Consider the following 24944-nt stretch of genomic DNA (forward strand, 5'->3'; position numbering starts at 1 on the left):
CTACACAAGAAAAAAGGCTGCAGTGAAGGGTGTGGGAGAGGCATTGGGGCAGGCTTTGGGTTCCTAGGACTTGGTAATCCTCTGACCATCTAACTGGCTAGGCTTGTGTCTCATTGCCTCCCCTTGCAGCCAGTAGGTTGGGCAACACTCGGTTTGGAAAGCAGAGTGCTGCTTTTGTGATTAGTCAGAGCCGGCTTATACAGGACTGGTGAAGTAGAGGGAAGAGGTGGCCAACTAGTAGGCCTGAGGACACAATGGTGGCTGCTTCACAGAAGGCAGGCCTTGGGCCTCATGCATGTTTAACGTGCTTTCTTGCTTAATGATGCTCAGGAATCCCAAGATCCTAGAATCTCATTTTGATGTGTCTTTGATGTCTTAGACTTTCTGAAAAATGCCACTTTTAATTTGTGGTCCTTTTTTAAGCCAATGGGAGAAAGATGTCCCTGATCTTGATACTAAGTAACATCCATAAATGCCCACCAATGATTTGATCATTTGAGGCAAGGTCTCTAGAGCCTAGGCTGGCCTTGAAATCCCTTTTAAGCTGAGGGTGACCGTGACCTCCAATCTTCCTGCCTCTACCTCCCAAATGCTGGGCTTTCAGGGAGACCATAATGCCTGGCTCATTATGTTCTAAACATGTTTACTCTGGGTCTTGTTGGACATACATCACTTCTGGAAAGAGTGTATGTATGTCCAACATACATACATGTTTGTTTGAGACTGCTGTGGATGAGTTTACCTTTGTAATGGAATCAGGTGCCTACTAGTCACCATGGAGGCCCATTTTTCTACGTTGTTCCCTTAAGCATATTAGTGTTGTTAAACACTTTGTAAAGTATTGTGGGGGTGGGAGAGATGGCTCAGATGGTTTGTTTTTGTCTTTTTGATGGTTTGTCTCTGTGTGACAGCGCTGGCTGTCCTTGAACTCAGATGCCTCCAGAGTGCTGGGATTAAAGGTGTGGGCCACCAACTGCCCGGCTTTAAAAATCTTAAAATTATGTGTAGATATGTGAGTAGATATGTGAACTCAGAGGATGATTTGGGGGAGTTGGTTCTCTCCCACCACAGTGGGTTCTGGGACAGAATTCAGGTCAGGCTTGTACAGCAGCAAGCACTTTTCCCTGCTTAGCCATCTCACTAGCCAACCCAATCTTCTGACAGCTCAAGTGACAAGGAGCTATTGTTGAAGCCAACCAGACAACTTGAGGGATTTCTACATGTCCTATAGCTGAGAATCAAGTATCTTGAAGTGAGCCAGTGCAGCTCCGCACCTGGATCTAACTCTAAATCAAAACAGTGAGGTACTCCACTGACAGCCACCAGGAAGTTGGATGTGGTGGTGCATGCTGAGGCAGAGCTATCACTAGAATTCCAGGATAGCCTGAGGTAGGCACAGACCACTGCAACCCATGCTACATCCTTACCCACCCACCCCCAAAAAATTGAAGGTTATTTTCCTGGTTTCTTCATACTGAGGAACAGAACAAACAGGGTAGGCGGGTATGGTGGTGGTGCATGCCTTTAGTCCCAGCACAAGGGAGGCAGAGGTGGATGTCTTGAGTTCCAGGTTTACAGAGTTGTCTATTTTTTTTTAAGCAGCTATTTCGCCAGTGAGACACTTTAGCAGAAAAAGGCTCTTATTGTCAAAAACCTGACTCCACCTGGATGGAAGAACCCATTCCCAAATGACTTCTGATCTTCAGAAGTGTTCACAAATATGTAAGCAAATTTAATTTTAGAAATTTAAGGGTGGTAGGTAGCACTTGCCTTTTTTAATCCCAGCACTCTGGAAGACAGGCAGGTGGATCTCTGAATCTGAGGCCAGCCTGATAAGAGCTAGTTCCAGGACATCCAAGGCCAAAGAAACCCTGTCTCAAAAAACCACAAAAGAAATTTAAATACCATCTATTTTCATTCCTGGCTAATGTTCATTGATAGGCCTAAGTGACCACATAGAAAAGACAACAGAAAGGCACAAATCACCCATGTAGAGAGGCAGAAACTGGGGGTGTGGCTCCCACCCAGATACAAGGGAGGGGAGCAAGAAGGGAGTGTGTGGTCTGAACTCAAAACCCTGCTATGGGACCCTGGATGGAGAGACATTTGTTCTAAGCTTTGGCAAGAAATCAACTCTCAGTAGTTTCCAGACTTAAGCCTCATTAGGCTACTCCGGAGGACATGTTCAAAAGGCTGGTCTGTACTGGCTCTTAGTAGGTCTTGGGTGGGCCCCTAGAACTTGCATGTCTAATGATTTCCCAGGGGATGATTATGCTGGCTCAGAGAACAGAACTGCTGCCAGCAGTTAATTCACGTCTGCACATGTTGGTTTTCACCAGACTAACGAAGAAGGATGTGGCATCATGGATGCAGAGCAATTTTCCCTGTCTTCAGGAGGGAGGCAATGTGTGCCTTCAAAGTCACCACAAGTAAAGTAGTCAAGTCCAATGCTAGGTTCTTAGCAGAAGTGAAAAAAGGGGGAGGGGCACATAAGTGGGAAAGCTGGCAGATACAGACAATCCTGCCCAGCTTCTCTTTGGCTGGGAAGGTTCCTTCCAACAGGAGGTACCACATTAACACCTGTACTGTTGTGCATAAAAGGCTGGAGACAACTAAGGACATGTGCTATCAGGATGAGACAGGGCACTAGAACAGTGATGAGTGTGAAGGTGTATTTTGGCCTTTCAAAGGTACATTTCATAAATTTGAAAACAACATTAAGGGTGTTTACAGCTCCAAGGCAAGAGATGCTAGCTAAAAGGCTCACTTAGAAACAAAACGGGCAGGAACCCCATCTCTGGAGGTGATTGGTGGGGCTTAGCTACCCAATAGTCAGTGGTTCTAGTTCCCTGCAAGCCTATTGCTAAAAGACCCCTACTGTGCGCTGCTCCCTCCAAATAGGGAGCAGACAACAAAATAGTGCCAGAAAAGCTCCCAAAGACTCCGATGCCTATGGCCAACTGAAGTTTTGTTCTTTCTGTGCCCGGTGCCAAGAAAAAGCCTCACTTGCTACCAAGATCTGTGCACAACACAACCCCACCCTAATACCCACTGAAAAAACCCCAGCACATCTAGTTTTATAGGCATTTAATAGTTTACCAATTGGTACAATAAGATTTTTAATATGCAGAAAACATGAATAAATTTTGTTTTACACAGTCTGAGAGCAACAAATCTTACTGTAAAACACAAGAGCAATATTATATACATTCCTTGACTGATTTTTAAAATTGTGTCGTTATCTTCAGTGAACTTTTACAATCTGGGGAACTGTTCTCTCCAATGACCACCTCCACAACGTTCATAGGAAATCAATGCTTGCCTTCATGTCAGTGTCAGGACGACATCTAACTCGTAGAGTTTGTGTTTATTTCTAACATCTTCAGAGTGAGCTTTGGGGAGCCTGAAGGATAGGCAGGCGAGAAGAAAGCAGCTACTTACATGATACAGTGGAAGGATAAAAAGGCCAGTTCCAGTCGTGACTTGTGAGTCCAGCTTCCCCAGCCCACCCCACACAGCCCACTGGAAAAACCCAAAACCTTTCTTCCAATTTTGCCCATGTTGCTTGTCTACCAGGATATTCTTCTTTGCACCATCTAGATTAACCAACACATTGGGTTTATATACAGCTGGACAGTAGGAGTAACCATTTTAAGTGCCTTTTCCTTCTATTTCAACTTCAGTTGCTTAAGGATTATCAAGCCACCACTGTCAACAAACAAAATGTCCTTATTTTTAAATAGTTTTTCTTTAAATTAAAAAACAAAAAAAATAAACTTTTTAGTGAGTGGTATCTGGAAGTTCACATGGAAACAGAAAGAGGCAAACAGGAGACTGAGCTTGGTGAGCCTAGAGCCAAAGCTTTCAAAGGACTACAGTGTGCCATGGCCCAGGACGGCTTGCTAACACTAGCAATTGTGGGTAGTGCTCTAGGCACACCATTGGTCACACCACATGCAGACAGGACGGTCTTAGTCTCCTAAAGTGCAAGATGCCAAGTCAAAAGCAACTATTCTCCAGGCCATGTCTACACAAACCTCTGCAGCTTGCACTCTCCATGCAGTTAGGACTTCTTGGGCACGCTGTGCTATATAAGTGGCACTGGAATGTCTGTTTACACACACAGTCAACATCATCCTAGGACACAATTCTACCAGCTTTTTATTTCTTAATATGTGGCCAATCTGACTCGAGGAAGTAACAAAGCAGCAGTAAACCGCTAACCAATTCATAAAGTCCTCTACTTATAACCCAAACCAGTAACTTTATCATTGTCCTTATCCCAGGCAAGGCACAGGGTTAGACAGCAGACAGAGAAAACAGTAACATAAGAGTAAGGGCATCAACAGGGCAGTGTCAAACAACAGTGCAAGAAACCTTTGCAAATCTGATGCCAGATGTGGATGTTGCCCCCCCCTCCCCCTCATTACTCAAACAGGGCTCATTACGTTTGGATCCAGCTGTGGACCATCCCTGAGATTCAATGTTTGCTGCTGCTTAAGTGGAGGATGTCAGGTAACTCAGCTAAGCAGCAGGCTGTGGCGATCTCCCAAGTAGGACAGCGTTGTTACAGAGCACTCCCTCCTCCACTGTCAGTGAGTCACTGCTGCAGGGGAGGAGACCCAGAACAGCAGCTCTGCTCCTCTACATTGGTACCATTCTTTATTGTTTCTAGAAATGATGTATAGATGTTGTGGCTTACCCTTAAAACAATTCATGTTGCTACATGCTAAAACTGAATTAAAAGACAAGACATTTAAACACAAACAAATGTTAAGATGCACCATTTCTATGTATTTATATTCTTGAAATAGGACAGGAAATAGCAGCAATGAGAACAAAGGTATTTTCCATAGCTTTTGGAGAAAAATCCAGTCAGAACAGCTAAGGGAAAAAGACTTAAAGGTAAGTAGGGGTGTGAGGCAATGTTGTCCTGAAAACTAACCTACAATGTTTGCGGAATCAAGACGAAGTTTTTGTCCTCAAAAATAGCCATTTATTTCTCAAAACACTTTTCCTTTCTAGAGACATGTTTGAGGAGTCTTAAGAACAAACAAGTGAACAGAAGGACACACGCTAGACATTAAGCTGCTCCTAGTGGCCTAATCTCTGTATATCTACAGGACATTAACTCTCACCTTTTGTCCTTTCAGGAATCAAATTTCCTTTAAATACTTAAAGGGACATTTAAAAAAAAATCATATATTACACAAATGAATAAAATGCAGACCAGAAAAAAATTATCAGTTAAACTGTTATTGTTATTTCATTGTTTTTGTTAACTTTTCAAATTGATTTTCTTTAAAAAAGAAAAAGAAAAAAAAAGCTGGTTAGCTAGACAATGGAATTCTTTATTAACAACTGATAATGGAATAGTGTTCCAAAAGTCATGGACAAACTCTCTTATTCCTACTGTAGTAACTTTGGATCAAAATATACAACATATCAGGGATGTGTAAAATGTTGAATGGCCACATTAGAGTGGAGAATAAAGGAGGTGGCTTTCTTTTAGCTTAGAAAAGGCCCTCCAAGCCAGAGGCGTCAGAAGCGCGGCTGTGGTTGATACTCCACAGCAACATTTCCTCTACTCGTATGATTTAGCACTTCTTCAAAAATTCAAGACCCAACAACATGGAGGTTGTATGTGTGTGATATACATATATAGACATATCCACTTATAGATAGGTCCATATACTTATAAACATTTACATATAAACAAAGATGAAAAAAAACAGTATATTTCTATGCACGCTTCATTAAACCCTGTCACACTTTTTATAACTTTATGTGAAGCAGTTCAAATTGTTATCAGGTTCATGTTAGAAACTGCTGTTTCTCCTGCTCCTTTAAAATGGGCACGCAACTTTGTCAGCATTTGTCATTCTGAAATGCACATTGCACATCCCTAAAAACATCATAAACACATAGTGATTTGTACCATGACACTCAATGGGAAGATCAAATTCTACTGGGGAGTCACATCACTACACAGTCCAACAGTATGGAGCTACAACTCGAAGAGTGTCTAGTGTGGAGAGAAGCTTAGAGTAGGACAGTGTTCCTGACCTGTTTACAAAGCAGTAAGACCCAAAGGGAAAAAGGACTCACTATTAGCTGCTGAGATTTTTCTTGAGATTTACGATCATTTTCTTACATAAATATACCACTAGCCTTTGCTTGATAGGCTGCCAAAACAAACATATCCTATTGATTTGGCAAAGGGGTCATGACAAAAACTTCAATGTGTAATCCCCATTAATTACACAGATGGAGCAAAAGATTCTGAATTGTAGTCTTATTTATCTAACACCCTTAAAGATTTATTAAGCACACTTAAGTGATGTTACATAGATACACATTTCAGAAAAAGCCCTAATAACCACCACTTTCCCCAAAATGAGGCCATCAAGTCAGGCACCAACAGATAGCAGGAAGAAAAACAATAATTAATAATCCAACATAAAATGACACTGTCAACTATTCAGTTTAGTGCCCTAGTTCAATTTATTCAACTTCTGCCCTTATAGGCCTGGTGTGACCAATGCCAGCCCAGGTTTTTAAACCCTATGGTACTTCTAGACAACATATGTAAATTTACAGTATACAATTTGGATTCACCATGCATGAATACTTTGTGTGTAACATTTAATAAGCTCAATCTACATCCAGAATAATTTACATGAAAGGACAATATTTATTTAAACAGAGCTCAAATGGGGTAACCATGGTATCATCAGAGTGCATCCAGAGGAAAAAAAGGGAGGAAGAACCAAACGAGACTCAATCAACGGCACTCCCACACCTTTACTGTTTGATCTACACTGCCAGTAACCACATAGGGTGCCGTCTTGTGGAAATCTGAAAGAGAAAAGAAAAGGCTTGTTTTCAAACCACACTAAGCCAGACAGAACTTTTTGCTTGTTTTTGAGACAGGGTTTTGTATATAATCGTAGCAGGCTTCCCAAACACTGAGATTCTATGAGCATGTGCCTCCACACATGGATACAATATCCCTGGTTTTCTTTATATACATACCCATACTCCTTGAAAACTACTGAGCTCACCAACTGGGTTAGGAAGTTGAAACTCAATGATTAAAGCCCACTCGATACCACAAGTACCATCCCAAATGATGCTCAAAAAAAATGAATGAGGGCACACTCAGCATATCCATTTACTAAACAGTGCTCTAGGCTTAATACTAATGCTTTATGTGAACAACTAATACAACACTCCTGCTATTTACCAAGGGCTTTATTGTAGTCACCACAAGATCCATCCAAAATACCCTAGTATATTATAACTTAATGAATTCACTCCTATGAATTCCATATGATACTGAGGACATGACACTTACATACAATTCCCCAAGTTTCTAGTACATGGCAGTGTTTACTCGTCAAAAGAAAGCCCTAGTTTTTTTTTTTTTTTTCCTCTTTAAAAAACAGGGTCTTACCATATATCCTCTGTTATATAGATCAGGCTGACCTCAAATTTGGGACATGAGCATTCTCCTGCCTCTGCTGTCCAAATGCTGGAGTGTGTCACCATGCCTGGATGGGTTTGCCTGTTTTTTTTTTTAAAAATATTTATTCATATTTTGTGTGTGTGTGTGTGTGTGTGTGTGTGTGTGTGTGTGTGTTTGTACATGTATACGCATGTGTGTGTGTGTGTGTGTGTGTGTGTGTGTGTGTGTTTGTACATGTATACGCATGTAGGCTCAAGTTCAGAGGTCAGAGGATAACTCTCAGGAGCCAGTTCTGCCCTGTTACTGTCTGGGATATGGGGATCAAACATAGGTTTTTGCGTCGGCCCCAAAGCACCTCTGCCTTCTGAACCATCTTGTCAGCTCCTTTTGTTTTTTTTCTTGAAACGATCTTGCTATGTATCCCAGGCTATTATTTAAAATTTCTTTTTTTCTTCTTCTACAGTACTGGTGTTTGTTATACCATGGAGTAACACCCACAGCATTATGACTTCTTTTGATAAATTTATAAACTATCAGAAAAGAAAAAGCTAACACTCAAGAGTGTGATTAGTAAATATCACTTTCCTAAGTCTAGTTTCTAAAACCAATGTACAACAGAGAAAGTAGTATTTTTTTTTTTGGGGGGGGGGGGGGTTTCGAGAGAGGGTTTCTCTGTGTAGCTCTGGCTGTCCTACAATTCACTCTGTAGACCAGGCTGGTCTTGAACTCACAGAGATCCACCTGCCTCTGCTTCCAGAGTGCTGGAACTAAAGGCATGTGCTACCACTGCCCAACTGAAAGCAGCATTTTTTATTATAAGCTTAATTCTAGAAAGAGAAATAAATCTAAAGGTACTGGGTGGAACCCACAAGGGTAAAATATGCCTTTTCTATTTCACACTTAAAGAACTCAGTCATTTCTCACCTGGAAAAGTTCATAAGGTCACATAAAACTGTTACATCTGGCACTCCAGAATTCAAATGTGCGAGACCTCACAATGTGTACATACCCAAGGAGGTAACAAAGTGTTCATGCGCATTGAGGGTCTTCATGCATCGCTTGTTCTTGTAATCCCATACACGGAGAGTCTTGTCATCAGCACAACTCAAAATAAACTTCCCCCCAGAATGGAACAGAACTCCACGTACCCAATTATCATGACCCACCTTAAAGACAAAAGGTATTTGACTTATTTAAAGTAACATTTGAGAAATAATACATTTTATTTTGGTTGTTCAAGACAGGGTTTCTCTGCGTAGCCCTAGTTGTCCTGGAACTCAGAGACCTGTCTATCTCTGCCTCCAGGGTGCTGGGATTAAAACTAGACACTATCGAGTTCGAGGCCAGCCTGGTCTACAAGGCAAATTCCAGGACAGCCAGAGCTGTTACACAGAGAAACCCTGTCTCAAAAAAACAAAACAAAAAACAAACTAGACTCTATATTAAAAAAATAAAATAAAAATTAGTTAAAAACTGAGGAGCCAAAGAGATGACTGAGGAATTAAGAGCAAGTCAAGGAGCTAGGCGGTGGTGGCTCATCATGCTTTTAATCCCAGCACTCAAGAGGCAGAGGTGGGCTTCACAGAAAAACCTTGTCTCAAAAAAAACAAAACAAAACAAAAAACAAAAAAAAACAAAACAAAAAAAAAAAAAAAAAAACATGTAGAGGAGTTGACTAGGCAATTAAATGCATGTATGTACTGCTACTCTGTTAGAGGATGCGAGTTTGGTTCCCAGTACCCATGACAGGCAGCTCACAATTGGCTGTAACTCCTGCTTCAGGAGGATCTAATGTTTCTAGCCCACCCAGGAACTGGCACACACATGTGCATACACACACAAAGACATATATATGTACATAATTAAAACCTGGACACAATCCAGTGACTATTTTTTTTTTTAAGATGGGTCTGGACTATGCAGTAATCCTGGCTGAACTGCAATTCTACATACAACAGGCTGGTCTCAAATTCAGAGTGCTGGGTATTTCTTTTATCTTTGTTTTTGTTTTTCAAGACAGGTCTCTATGTAGCCCTGTTGTCCTGGAACTCATTCTGTAGACGACACTGGCCTCAAACTCAGAGATCCACCTGCCTCTGCTGGGATCAAAGGCATTGGCAATTCACTTACAGTAATGAGTTTTCCTTTTTGAGCAGCATTTACACTCAGTTTTGGTTGACCCTGTCCTGCTCCTTCCCCACATTTTTCTGACCCCTTTTCCTCACTGCATCCCTCTCTTCCAGTACTCCCTTCTCATCAGTCCTTTAGTATACTTTACCGTGTGTCAGTCATAGTCTACAGACAGATCTGGTTAGGACCTAGTTCCTAAAACCATGAATGACGTATTATAAGACTTATATCCACAGACCCATAAGACTTATATCCACAGACCCACTTGGAATTTCTTAGGCAAACCAGAATGTCCCAATAACCCCCTTTCTTATATGGAATCTCCAATGCTGCTACAATGACTTTTAACTCATTAAGCAATAATAATTAATTTCACAATAAGAAAATAAACCAAATAAGAATAGATGCCAACAAAAAGATGACAGCTAACAAATTAAAACAGAGTAAACAAGTCTGTAAGACCTTTCTTTCTCCTTCAGAGTAGGTATTACACAGTGAGCTAAGACCCCCCCCCCCGCCAGTATTGACTGGTTTTATAGATTTATTTTATTTAATATTGCATTCTGTAGAACATCACTATTCCAGTATAATTACAAAACATTAAGGTTTATAAATTTATAAAAGATTTATTTTAAAGTCCCAGGATGGAAATTTAGTAAGAAGCACAGAGTATCTAATCCAAAGAGTTAAAAGCACAATGAAGATGCCAAACATGTATTGAGATCATGCAAACTTACAAGAGTCATAAGGCACATGCCAGTACTGACGTCCCACATCTTAATAGTTTTGTCTCTGGAACCAGATAGCAAGAAGGGTCCAGGCTTGCCACTTTTTTTAGTCTACAGAAAATATAAAAATTATTTTTCCCATGCAAGAAATAAGTGCTTAAACAACTTCTATTATGTAATGACATTTATCCCAAATCTTGCAAAAAGGCTGTTTGCATCTATTTAAATACACAGCTGTTCTGACACTATATCTAACCTACAAAGAAAAATAGGCCCTACCTAGATAACACCAACAATGATAAATGTACTGTCCAAGACTTCTGCAATCAGAGTTAGGTATATCAAGCTAAGTGACAGAGTATTCACCTAGCATGAAGAAGAGTTTCAGAGTTGGTATCAAGTCTATGCTCAAAAAGGAGTTTTAAACTAATCAGACACAGACACACAGACAGACAGACACACACCATCAAATTTAATTATACACTGTATGTAACAACCACCAGAGGGCAGTATAAATTTTATTTAGAATTTATAATAGTCCAAATGAAGAGCTAACTAACAATATTAATTTAGAGCCAGATGTGGTGATGCATTCCTTTAATCCCAGTACTCAAAGAGGTAGAGGTAGCTGAATTTCTGTATATTCAAGGCAAGACTGGTCTACAAAGTAAGTTCCAGAATAGCCAGGGCTACATAGTAAGCCAGCCCCCCCCCACCCCAGCTGAGGACCGAACCCAAGGCCTCTATCTACCACTGAGCTAAATCCCCAACCCCTGGAAAAAATTTTAAAAAGCCATTTTTTGAAAAAAAAAAAAAAAAAAAAAAGATTCATCCAGAGCTTTATTAAGATATACGGTATTTGTTTGGTTATTTTTGTTTTTGAAACAGGGACTTCCTGTAAGCCTTTTTTCCTCAACCACTGAGGTTATAGGCAAGGGCCATCATCATACCTGGCTTTAAATGATCATTTCTCCAACATGTATCAAATCAACAGTGAGCTACTGTTTCATTTATCTATTTGTGTATGTACACAATTCATGCCAGGGCATCCAGGTAAGGTCAGAGGACAACTTGAGGGAGTTGGTTCCCAACTCCTACAATGTGGGTTCCAGGAATAAAACTCAGGTCACCAAGCTTGGTGGCCAGTGCCTCTACCTACTGAGCCATCTTACTGGCCCAATAATTGATTTAAAATATAAACACCACTGACAACTGGAAAGAGCAAGAAGACTCAAAATTCAGAATTTTAGGCTAAAGTCTTAGGAACTTTAACAGACATCAGACTGAGAATCAGAAAATTTACCTAAGGCTCTGTCCTATGGCACAATAAGAAAATCAAACAATGACATATAAATCACACAGTACCTCAGATCCTGTTGCTTCAGAGATGGAAGAATATGAACTTTCCGGAGCCCAGGAAATGCATTCTACCACATGCTCATGTTCTCGGAGCTCAGCCTTGCATTCCTTTGTTGCTACAACCCATACACGCACAGTCTGGTCATTGGAACAGCTGGCTATCAGAGTGCCATCCTGATTTGGCCGCACCATACGTACCCATTCTCTGTGTCCTGTGAATGTCTTCACACAGTAGCTGTTAATGTAAATAATAAGGCACATTGTGAAATAAATGGCAAGCATTAGGAAACTTTCCAGAAATGATACAAAATTATGAATCAGGATAAAGAGAATAGCATTAGTTAGAGAAATTACAGCAGTCAACAAAATAAATGTAAAATTTTGGTTAATAAAAGATGGGCACCAGCCAGAAGTCAAAAAGCACTAGCTAAAATAGGCTGACAGAAAATATACGAATTAACAAAATATGGAATTTAGGTAAAATATATAGAAGGCATAAAAATTTCCAAAACTAAACACATACAAAACTTCAAGTCTAGCCGGGTGGTGGTGGCGCACACCTTTAATCCCAGTACTCGGGAGGCAGAGCCAGGAAGATCTCTATGCGTTTGAAGCCAGCCTGGTCTACAGAGTGAGATCCAGGATAGGGGCAAAGCTATACAGAGAAACCCTACCTCAAAAAAACCCAAAACACCGAAAAAAAAAAAAACTTCCAAGTCTAAAGGTCTACAGTCTAAGGTATATACAAAAGTATATCAGCATAAATGTTATCTAAATTCTAATTTAAACTCCGATCACCTTGAAAGAAAAAACAAAACAGAAAACAGTAAGAAATTGACATCACACACACCTGGCTTTCAAGAATCTTTCTTACAGTGCACACGTTTCTTTTAAAGAGGAAGTTATTTTTTGAGATCTATATGTATAAATATGTATAAATTGTCAATTTGGTGCTGGGGATGAAAGCTAAGGCCTTGTGCATGTTAAGCAACTGTGCTACATGTCATGCTGATCATTCCAGGTTAAAGATAAAATTACTAAGCACTTAGAAAACAATCCTGTTTTGTTTTTAAAATCTTTTTGTCTAATGCTTTCCAACTAAATGTACTTACCCAGTTTGCACTTCCCACATTTTTATAGTTTTATCCCTTGAGGCAGACACTATATGATCTCCATTAGGCATGATGGCTACTGAAGAGACATTGTGGTCATGGCCTAAAACACATAATACAGGGAAACATTTAAGTTTACTGTGGGTTTTTACTATGTTATTTAAAAAACTACAGAAAGTACTTTTACACTGTAAATTTGACAGGATTATAAAAAAGTAGGAAGGGAAAAAGAGAGCGTGGAAAGGGCAGAATTTGGTCCTCTATTTAAATAGTGGTTGAAATTTATCTTTATTTGATATTAATGTTCAACAGGAGTAAATGCCCTGATAGGTCATAAACACTGCTCACATTCCAAACTAGCTATGCTTCCTGGAAAAAGCTCAAGGTATGTATTTTTCAAGAAACTTTCCTGTCTTTTTTAAAGATGGGATCTCAGTACAAAGCCCAATTCTGCTGCAGTCCTAAAAACCTAGGATCAAGCCGGGCGGTGGTGGCATATGCCTTTCATCCCAGCACTCAGGAGGCAGAGGCAGGCCTGGTCTACAAAGCCAAAACAACAATAAAAACCTGGGATTATCAGTATGTGCCACTATGCCTCGCAAAAACTTTTTTTTTTGAGACAGTATCTCATGTATATATGCCATGTGGACCTCAAACTTGCTATGTAGCCAAGGAAACTTTGAACTTTTTGATCCTTCTGCTTCTATTTCTTTTTTGTTTGTGTTGTTTTTTTGAGACAGGGTTTCTCTGTGTAATAGTCATGGCGGTCCTGGAACTCACTCTGTACACTAGGCTGGTCTTGAACTCACAGAGATCTGTCTGCCTCTGTCACCTGATTGCTGGGATTAAAGGTGCGCACCACCACACCCGGCTTCTACTTCTTAAGTAATGAAATTATAGGGGTTTACTACCAACCAGGATCAAACTAAGGGCTTTGTGCAAGTGACAGCAGTAAGATACCCGCAACTTACAGATTTTTAGATAACACATTTACAAAAGAATCTACCAAAACTCCTTTAGAACTAACTGGATGTAATGTATTTAAATAGTTGAAAAAACTCAAATTTCAACCATACACTCCATGTAATAAGCCTGTGTACTAAATACCATCAGCTAGTCTTTTTGTTTTGCTTTCTTAAGAACAGTGTACTGTGCAGCTCAGTTGGGCTACAACTTGCTTTGTAGTGAAGGCCAGCCTTGAACTAGTAGCGATTCTCCCAGCTTGGCCTCCTGCCTGCTGGAATTATGTATAGGCACCAACACACCTGGCTTGTTGTTAAATCACTCATACAGCATTTGTTCTTACATATATCTAAACAACCATATTCTACATCTTTAAAGAAAACAGAGCCAAGCCAAGTGGTGGTGGCACATGCCTTTAATATCAGCACTCTGGAAGAGGCAGGCGGATCTCTGAATTCAAGGCCAGTCTAGGATAGCTAGGGCTACACAGAGAAACCCTCTCTAGGGGAGGGGAGGGAGGGGAGGGGGGATGGGACAGTGCCAGGTGTGGGGTGCACACCTTTGATCTCAGTACTTGAGGTAGGTAGAAGCAGGCAGACCTCTTGAGTTCAGGCCAGCCAAGGCTACACTGAGACCATGTCCCAAAAACCTAAAAATGACAAATGTTAGTATCTCCTATATACCCAAATAATCAAATTATGACTCATTTTATCTTTTTAATTCTATGACATAGGTATTACCCCCTGTATTTTCCAGATGAAATAACCTAGAGACACTTAAAGGTACCACAGCAGGGGGACTCTGGCTTCCAGCTTCCACACTAGCTGTTCTCTTGAAAAACAAAAGAAAAAAGAACCAACAACCTCAGTAAATTAACTGTCCTTTTCTGCTGGAGTAATCTGACCTGGCAGTTTTTCTTACCCAGATATACTTGTGAATACAAATTAGTATTTCATGTAAACCTTAACCTCTTCTAACAAGAAAATCTCTATCACCAAAGTTTGTTCATCAAACTTGCCCATCAGTGCAGACAACTAAGAGTTAAACGTAGGGTACCTATATATGGTTAGCAAATTACTCCTGCTCTCAAGTGTCCTACCAGAAATTAAAGTACCATCCTCTACCACTTACCATGCATGGTTCTGATGCACTCAAAGCCCTGAAAATCCCATAGTTTAATCGTCATGTCTGCAGAACAGGAAGCCAGAAGCTTGCCACTGTGGTCAAAGGAAATGTCCTGTACAGAGTCTGTATGCCCCTTGAGTGTTCGTTCAAAATCTCCAGTCTCATAGTCCCACACCTGTCAAGTGAATAGAAAAATGGTCAACACCAATCCATCACTTCCTCATTTCACATTTACACCCAGCAGCTTAGTCTGGCACCTTACTGACTAATTAACAAATAACGATAGTAATCTGTTAGAAATATCTAATCTTCAAGTACAAACTGGCCTTTCTCAACAGAGAAAATTGAGCTCCAATTATCCAAGCAGACCTCCAGTGTCACATCTGTTAAGAATCTACCACTTAAATATGCTAATGAGAAGGTACAGAAAGTCAAAACACACTAGTCTCATAGTAAGCACTAGACATAAATAAGGAAATTAAAGTACAAAAAGGATGTGTTGGGGCAATGACAGGTATTTGTATGTATCATTCCAATTTTAGCATATGTGCTGCCAAAGTGAGCACCAGGCATTTTTATGTACAATAGTGAACTGATTTAAGTTCTTAATTCTACTAGAGCAGTAGAACACAGATACTGAAAGGACCAAGGAAAAATTTTACAAAATACAAACTATTCCTGAATCATATGCTCATGATTAACAAAAACATTTCATCTGGAAAAGTCTTATTTTGAAAAGACATTTTTTTCCCCTAAAATTATGAGTTACCAAGAGTCAATATTACAGAGATATTACTCAAGAACATACTAAATCTTTGTTCTGGTGGCCAAATTGTAGTCTGATTGAAATCATTTTTAAAAATACTGATTACAGAACTTGCTTTGCATGCAACAAGTCCTAGGTTCAATTTAATCTCCAGCCACTCAAAAAAACAAAAACATTAAAAATCCAAACAAAAACACTCAAAAATGGAAATAACAAAAGAAAAAAAATCAAACACTGATTTCATGCTCTAAAATGAAACAGTTGCATCCACTCTACCCACAGTAAATACTAATTAAAATGTAATAAGGGGTGTGTGTGTGTGTGTAAATTTGGGAAAATATTTAAGAAAAACTTTTCTAGGCAATACATTAAAAAATAATTTATTTTATTTTATAAGTATTTTGTCTACATATCATGTATGTGTACCACATTCATACCTGATGCCCTGTGAGGCTAGAAGAGGACCCTGGATCCCCTGGAACTGGAATACAGATGTTTATAAGCCACCATGTGAAAGCTGAGAACCAAACCTTGGACCTCTGCAAGAGCAGCAAGTGCTCTTAACTGCTGAGCCTTCTCTCCAGTCCATTTTTAAAACTTAAAACAGTCAACATAAGAGGATTGATAAACAAATAGAAAACCTACATTTATTGGGCTGGAGAGATGGCTCAGTGGTTAAGAGCACTGGCTGCTATTCTAGAGGACCCAGGTTCAATTCCCAGCACCCACATGACAGCTCACAACTGTCTATAACTCCAGTTCCAGGAAATCTGACACCTTTACACCAATGCACATAAAATAAAAATTAAATAAATTTAAAAAAAAAACCTACATTTATAAGGAATTTCTAGTATAAACATGATGTTATATAAAAAGTACAAATTTATATCACACCACAACTATATAAAGTATTTTTCCTAATTTTGTTGCTGTGGTTTTTTTTTTTTTTTTTTTTTTTTTTTTTTTGAGATAGGGTATCATTGTGTAGACCAAGCTGGCCTTAAACTCAGAGACCTACTTGCCTCTGCCTCATAGGTGATGGAACTAAAGGTGTGCATTGTATGACCAACCAGTTTTTTTGCTTTGTTTTGTTTTTTTGTTTTAAAAGTAGCCTAAGCTATCGTGATTTCATGAATCATCTGCCTCACTCTCTGGAGTGCTAGGAACAAAACATCATCATTCACATCATCATGCCCAGCTCTAAACGAATGAAACCTTTACCACCATTCAAACATTCCATCACTTCCATATGAAAGAAGTCACTGTGTGTTTAATTCTGTGCTGGCCTAGCTGGATACATCCCTGAGTATATCAGGGGGGTTTTGTTTATTTTTATCTTTTGAGACAGGGTTTCAGGTGGCCTAGCCTGACCTCAAAACTTGAATTCTTGATCTTCCTGTTTCTGCTTCCCAAGTGCTAGGATTATAAACATGTGCTACCTACCACCCCCAAAACTATTCATTTTTTAATTTTTAAAGATTTTAAACATTTCTGTTTTTGTGTCTGTGTATGTGGAGATCAGAAGCTCTGGCTGTTCTGGAACTCTCTTTGTAGACCAGACTGGACTCTGCTGCCCAAGTGCTGGGATTAAAAGTGTGTAACACTACATCCGGCCTCTTTTTACTTTTTTATTTAAAGACTGTCCCATTAAATTGCCCAGGCTGGCCCTGAACTTAATCTGTAACCCACACTGCCCTTAAAATTCTCTTGCCTCAGCTTCCTAAGCAGCTGGAATTTCAAGCCACCACACCACAGTATGGTTAGAGCAGTGGTTCTCAACCTTCCTAATGTTGCAGCCCTTTAATACAGTTCCTCATACTGTGATGAACCCCAACCATAAAATTACTTTCATTGATACTTTGTAACTGTAATTTTGCTGCTGCTATGAATCGTAATGTAAATACCTGATATATAAGATATCTGATATTCAACACCCAAAGGGGTTGTGATCCATAGGTTGAGAACCACTGGCTTAGAACAATGCTTTAAACATACTCTGCAATAAAAACTTTTGGGGGCTAGAAAGACGGCTCAGAGATTCAGAGTACTGGTTGCTCTTTCAGAGGACATGGGCTCAATTCCTAGCATCCATGTGGCAGTTTATAACCATCTGTAACTCCAGTTCCAGAGGATCCAGGGTCCTCTCCAGTTCTCCATGGGTACCAGGCACACAAGTGGGCATAGACCTCCCCACCCCACAGGCAAAATAGCCATACATAAAATAAAAGTAAAAAACAAATAATCTTGTCTCTTCATAACTACAAATAAAACTATAATATAATGTACTGCTATGAAGAGAAAAAAAATATACATGCCTCTACTCCTGGCACTCAGGAGGCAAAGATAGACGATCTCTGTATGAATTTGAGGCCAGCCTGGTCTACAGAGTGAGTCCCAGGACAGCCAGGGCTACAGAGAAACCCTGTCTCAGGATATATTATACATATTAATATAAAAAAACCACCAATGATGTGGCTTTTCCTTTTGCCCCTATGCTTTCTAAATCACATAGACTATGCCTATTATAGCAGTCTCCCTTATTCATGGGTGACACAATTCCAAGACTACAGATGAAGCCTAAAGTACAAGTAGCATCAAAACATATACACTAGATTGTTCCTATACACACATACTTATGAATTTATATTACAAATTAGACAAGTAACATTTTAATAATAACTAATATAAAATAATCATAATCATACAGTGTAATAAAATAAACATGTAAATGTGCTTATTCTGGTATTTTAGACTGTAGTACACCAGGTAATAAAAATTATGAAAAGTAAATAAAAGGAGGACTTAATGATTTTATTACCACAACTTTCTGCTTCTTTTTTCTTTCTTTTTTGTTTTTTTTCAAGACAGGGTTTCTCTGGTAGCCTTGGCTGTCCTGGACCTCACTCTGCAGACCAGGATGGTTTCGAATTCATAGAGATCCACCTGCCTCTGCCTCTGTAGTGCTAAGGTGCTAAGATTAAAGGTGTGTAACACCCCAAACCCCCACTCCCTATCTGCAGACTATACTTCTGCTTACCAAAGTACTTTTTCCATGTCACTAAACTTTATCCAGGCTGAGCATGGTGATAAATGCCTTTATTCCCACCAGAGGCAGAGGTAGGTGGACTGCTATGAGTTAGAGAGAGCCAGGGCTACAAGGTGACTCATTGTCTGAAGGGTGGGGAGGGGCCAAGAAACCAGGGGCTGATGAGATAGTCCGAAGTTAAGGGCACGTGCAACAAATCCTGATGAGTTCAATTCTGAAACCCACACGGTCAAAGGAGAGAACCAACTTCTACAAGTTGTCCTTTGACCTCTCTATCCATGTCACAGCACACACGCATATCAATATAAACATATACACACTATAAAACTCAATGAGGTTGAGGATTTAGCTCAGTGGTAGAGCGCTTGCCTAGCAAGCGCAAGGCCCTGGGTTTGGTCCTCAGTTGGGGGGGGGGGGGGCGGACCTCAAGCCTGCCCCTTACTAAAGAAAGAAGTATAAAATTTTGAAGTCTTTCATGTAGTTTGTTAAATTATTGACTGAAATGTAGTACGAATGTATACTTTCATCATCACTGGAAATTCTTGTTTAAAATGTAAAAGAGGGGCTGATGAGATGGCTCATCGGGTAATGAAAATTGCTGAACAAGCCTGGCCATCTGAGTTCAATCCTCAGAATCCAGATAAAGTAGATAGAGAGCCAGGTGGTGGTGGTGCACACCTTTAGTCCTAGCACTCATGAGGTAGAGGCAGGCGAATCTGTTGAGTTTGAAACCAGCCTGGTCTATAGGTTAAGTTCCAGAACAGCCAAAGCTTTACAGGGAAACCCTGTCTCGGAAAACCAAAAATTGGATGAAGAGAACTACTCTACCCAAATTGTCCTCTATTATATAACCACTGTGGTACACACAATCTTTACACAGAAACACACAATAAATAAGTCCCTGACTGTTTGATAAAATACATGTAATTTCAATCTACATTTTTCTTCTTACATTAGTAGTGAGGTCAAAACTACTCAAATTACTTTTAACCTTGGTTACTCATAGTCTTTATCTCTACCTTCTGAGTTTTGAGAATACAGATACACAACACCACACTAGCAAGGCCCCTGGATTTGATCCCCAGCCCAGCTTCCTCCTTCAAAACTACTACTATGAACTGTTCTGAATACTTATCATTGATCCATTTTCCTCAATTATTGTATCTGAATGTTGATGGTATTATAACTGAAAGGCTTTAAAGGTAAAACATGGAAGAGAAGTTGGAGATATGGTTCAATGGTTAAGGATACTTGATGTTCTTTCAAGAACCTGAATTCAGTTCCCAGCATCCCATGAAGGGTGGCTCACAACTTTCTGCAACTCCAGTTCCAGCATACCCAACACCCTCAATTGAGATCCATATGCATGGTGCACACACATATACATAAAGATTTTTTTTAAAAAATCTGTGTGTGTGTGTGTGTGTGTGTATGTGTGTGTGTGTGTGTGTATGAGTGATTGAGTACAGGCTCCCTTGTAAATCAATGAGCCTCCAGGGCCATCACATTAAGACTATGTAACACACTGGGCACAGTGGCACACAGCTTTAATTCTAGCACTCGTGAGCCAGAGGCAGGCAGATCCCTTAATTTTCAGGCCACCTTAGTCTACACAGTGAGTTTCTGGACAGCCAGGGCTATGTACAGAGACCCTGTCTCAAAATAAATTAATTAATTTAAAAAGAATATGTTAAACATATTCAATTTGAAAAATTGGTAAAACATAGTCACACTTAAGTCATGCCTGCATCTTAGGTAAGACTACTGTTACTACAGGGTATAAACAATGACATTTTCTTAATGCTTTACAAGTAGAACTTAATAGCCTTAGAACAAAGGAACTCATCTATATTCTCTCTCTCTCTCTCTCTCTCTCTCTCTCTCTCTCTCTCTCTCTCTCTCTTTCTTTATTAATTACATATAGTAAGTATCCTGCCTGCATGTATTCCTGAATGCCAGAAAAGGGCACCAAATTTCAGTATAGATGGTTGTGAGCCACCATGTGGTTGCTGGGAATTGAATTCGGGAACTCTAGAAGAGAAGCCAGTGCTCTTAATCTATGAGCCATCTCTCCAGCACAATTATATTTTATCTTTCTATCTTTTTATGGCTTGCACAACTGTCATTTTATTATGGATAGATTAAAGAAAACTGTACATTACTTTACACTAATGCATTTTGGAAGAATGGCCTTGCAAACTACTATTTTCTTACTGCCTGCTTAAAAATATTCTTATTCTCCAAGAACAGAAACTATTCAAGGATAAGATGACCTACTGTCAAACTAAATTAAAAACACCCCAAATTTTCTCAAATACATCAGTTACTTATTGGCAGAATGCCTCTCTAGAGCTCTAATGTTTAAAGTTTAATGACTAAAGTTTAAAGTCTGGCTTTAAAGTTTAGAACCAAATCACTTATGTAGTTTCAAAAAGGCAACTGCCACCAAACCTGACATCCTGAGTTTGATTCCCAGGACCCATGTCCTAGAAGGGAGAAACAACTCCCATAAATTGTTCTTTGGCAATCACACATATGACATGGAAGGTATGCATACATACACAAGAAGCGCATGCAAATAAACAACAGAGATAAACTCAAGAGCTCCCCTCAGCTTAGATCCTTGTTTTCCAAAATCTTTTCTTTCTTTTACCTAATTTACATCAAGTCTACCTCTATGAAAAACTTGCAGCCGGGCAGTGGTGGCACAAGCCTTTAATCCCAGCACTTGGGAGGCAGAGGCAGGTGGATCTCGGTGAGTTCAAGGCCAGCCTGGTGTACAGAGCTAGTCCAGGACAGGCTCCAAAGCTACAGAGAAACCCTGTCTCGGAAAAAAGAAAAGAAAAACTTGCCTCTTACATGGGTGTGGTACTCCATGACTTTAATTAATCACAGCATTTAGGAGTTCTGTGAGTTCAAGGCCAGTCTGATAGCCAAGACTACATAGAGACACTCTCTTAACACTCTCTCTCTCTCTCTCTCTCTCTCTCTCTCTCTCTCCCCCTCACCCTCTCCCTCTCTCTCTCTCTCTCTCTCTCACACACTCACTCACACACACACAACTTGCCTTAATTGTAGCATCTTCTGAAGCAGAGACCATAACACTGAACACAGGATGGAAAATAACTCGAGTGACTGGACTCCTATGACCACTCAATGCGTATTTCTCTGGTGGACGGGGAATCCATTCTTTTGGGTCTCGTTTCTGACCAAGAGGACCACCCGACGTAAATTCTTCTTTTGCTTCATTTAGTTTTGATTCTAATTCCATAACCTTGGGGAGGGAACATGAAGTTAAATAAAGATGCATTCTATAACATATTTGGTTTTTTGTTTGTATGTTTTTTGCTTTTAGGTAGGCCCTCACTATGAAGCTTAGAGTAGCCCAGAACTCATAATCTTCCTACCTCAACTCCCAAGTGCTGGGATTACTATGCCCAGCCTGAACTATTTCACTGAAAGACAATTTTCACTTACATTTATTAATAGAGAAGATCAATGTATTTGCCTTGCTCCCTGCCATTTTTAGTGTGTCGTGACCCGCACCCCCCCCTGTCCTGTACCACAGTTTATTATTATTGTTAGAGACAGTAATATTCACAACAAAAGCTAATATTTACTGAACAACTACTAGGTGCTGATACTTGTCTATGACCTTAGTACAGCTGGGCGTATATCAGAATGTTATCTATTCCAACTTTTCATGAGAAGAATACGTATTTTAGAAATGGAATAGCATTTGTTACTTTTGTCTTTCATGTTAAAGAAAAAAACAAAACAAAACTCAGAGGTAAGAATGGCTCATGTGAGACTATACTTTGAGTTCTTTTCCCAGTTCCAAGTAGTTATGTCCTTCTAAGAGCACAGGTGATTCCTTAAGCATCAACTTCTCAGTCAGGCAATGCAGACTCAACCAAGGCATTGCCCCAGGCTATCTGAGCTATTGTGCATCAGTAATGACCTTACAATCAAAGTTGTTATGAAGCAAAGAAATGTATTTTCTAAGCTCAGATACGAGTATCAGCAGATTAATAATTTATGGTAATGCTTTCAGAAAATTTATAAGAGCACACTGACTGACCACAACAGACTAAAGAAGAAAGACTTACCTTTTTTTGTAATCTAATAACAGATGTCCATTTTTTTTCCAAAAGACCAGCATACTTTTTATCTAATTCTTCATTCTAGAGGATAAAAAGCAAGATCCTTTAAAAAATGGCTCAACCATGACATCTTTAAGCCTAAACATGAATTTTTTTTCTTGTCTCCCCCCCCCCCCCCCACAGAGTTTCTCTGTGTAGTTTTGGTGCCTGTCCTGTCCTGGATCTCACTCTAGACCAGGAGCTGGCTTTGAATTCACAGAGATCCACTAGGTTCTGCCTCCCAAGTGCTGGGATTAAGGGTGTGCTGCTGCACCACCACCACCACCACCACACCACCACCTGGCTCAACTATTTGATTATACAAAAAAGTAGGAAAATTAAGTTCAGTGCTAAGAGATCACCATAAAAACTGGCAAGATTTGAATAGCTGAATTGACCTAACTACTACAAACTTAAGTAAAATTCATCCATTAACTATACTATGAATAACTAGAGGACTGTTTAAAAAAAAAGTCAAGCATACCATATCTAATTCAGCTTCCTTTTTAAAAACGGAATATGCCTCTTCATAGCCATTTGAACGAAGATAATCTGCTATAGCTCGATTTCTGAAAGAAAACAAATTCAAATGAGTTCTAAAAATACCTGTTTCTATTTAAGGAAATACACACATTAAAAATCTTGGGTTTTAGCCAGGCGGTGGTGGCGCACGCCTTCAATCCCAGCACTCGGGAGGCAGAGGCAGGCGGATATCTGTGAGTTCAAGGCCAGCCTGGGCTACCAAGTGAGTTCTAGGAAAGGCACAAAGCTACACAGAGAAACCCTGTCTCGAAAAACAAAACAAAAAAAAAAAAAAAACTTGGGTTTTTCATTTATTTTTTTGAGACAAGGTTTCTCTGTCAGCCCTGCCTGTCCTGGAACTCATTATGTAGACCAGGCCAACCTCAAATTCACAAAGATCCACCTATCTCCACCTTTCTCAAGTGCTGGGATTAAAGGCGTGTGCTGCCACCACCTGGCTTTTAAAATCTATTAAAAAGAGTAATTCTTTTAATTATACAAATTATACAAATTTTTCTAGGGGAAAAAAAAAAACAGACATACTTTCAAGGGTTCTGAAACATTAGCCACTGTCACAGTGTATCTGTATTATTTTTTAGCATCCCCCACCCCCCACCCCGCCAGAGATGCTAGGGACTGAACTCAGGACATCTGTGCATACTAGGCAAGTGATCAACCACTGAACTACATTCCCAGCCTTTGACATTTTATAAGTTTCTAACTTACTGCTTAGCTTATCACTTGTGGGCATGACACAGCTAAAAATATATTTCTATACCTAGATAACAATTGGTGAAAGTAACCTTCAGTTTTGCTAGTGTTCACATTGACCTTATCTTACTATTTGATATACATGCTTAAGCATTGGAGATTACAACTGAGTTTTGCATAGAATTTCTCTGTGTATCCCTGGCTGTCCTCAAACTCAGAGATCCACCTATCTCAGCCTCTGAAGTGCTGGGATTAAAGGCGTGTGCCACCATGCCTGGCTTACAAATGTTTTGATAAAACTAGAACAAGGACATGGAGAGCAGCTCAGTGGTTGCACGTGCTTTGCTGTGCAAGCGTGAGGATTGGGGCTCCTGTCCCAGTACTCATGGACAAGGTTAAGTGTTCTGCACAAGTCTACAGATCTAGCACTAAGGTGGGTGGAGACAAGAGGCTCTCTGGAGCTTGCTGTCTTCCTGACTAGCCAAAATATTCCAGGTTCAGGAAGAGACCCTACTGTTCAAAAGGAACAAAGAGTGACAGGAGGACAAGCAAAGTCTTTGTCTCTAGCAGACACACATGCATACATTATAAAAATACATTTCAGGCACAATTACCCCACCACCAAGTACTTTAGTCTTAGAAATAATTCCAAACCATTACAATGAACTAAAAATGCAAAAATACAAACAGTATACTATCTTAGAATGACATTAATTTAAAATTATAATTCAAAGGCAGAAAAGCTGAAATGGCTTGAAATAATGTCTTTTCATGCTTCTCTTTCATTATGTCCTGACAGAATATAGGCAAGTATCCCTGCTCTCCTATATCAACGTTTCTCAATTATTCTGAGTCTTTAGTCACAAAATTAT

The 24944-nt window shown here is 39.7% G+C and overlaps 1 protein-coding gene across 2 annotated transcripts in view; it reads right to left on the bottom strand.

Annotated features, from left to right (window-relative positions):
* Positions 1–3072: 3072 nt before the first annotated feature.
* Positions 3073–24944, bottom strand: part of Pafah1b1 (platelet activating factor acetylhydrolase 1b regulatory subunit 1) — a 64754-nt gene continuing 42882 nt past the window's right edge. For both annotated transcript variants that reach the window (XM_028866714.2, XM_028866715.2), the window contains exons 3-11: positions 23324–23408; positions 22807–22881; positions 21765–21971; positions 14892–15060; positions 12798–12900; positions 11692–11920; positions 10336–10437; positions 8478–8634; positions 3073–6858 (exon numbers count right to left, since the gene is read on the bottom strand). In XM_028866714.2, the coding sequence (XP_028722547.1) occupies positions 6785–6858; positions 8478–8634; positions 10336–10437; positions 11692–11920; positions 12798–12900; positions 14892–15060; positions 21765–21971; positions 22807–22881; positions 23324–23408 (1201 nt within the window). In that variant the 3' untranslated portion in view covers positions 3073–6784. The remainder of the gene's footprint in view (positions 6859–8477; positions 8635–10335; positions 10438–11691; positions 11921–12797; positions 12901–14891; positions 15061–21764; positions 21972–22806; positions 22882–23323; positions 23409–24944) is intronic.

Source organism: Peromyscus leucopus, chromosome 8b (genome assembly GCF_004664715.2).
Source record: "Peromyscus leucopus breed LL Stock chromosome 8b, UCI_PerLeu_2.1, whole genome shotgun sequence".
Classification (NCBI taxonomy): Eukaryota; Metazoa; Chordata; class Mammalia; order Rodentia; family Cricetidae; genus Peromyscus; species Peromyscus leucopus.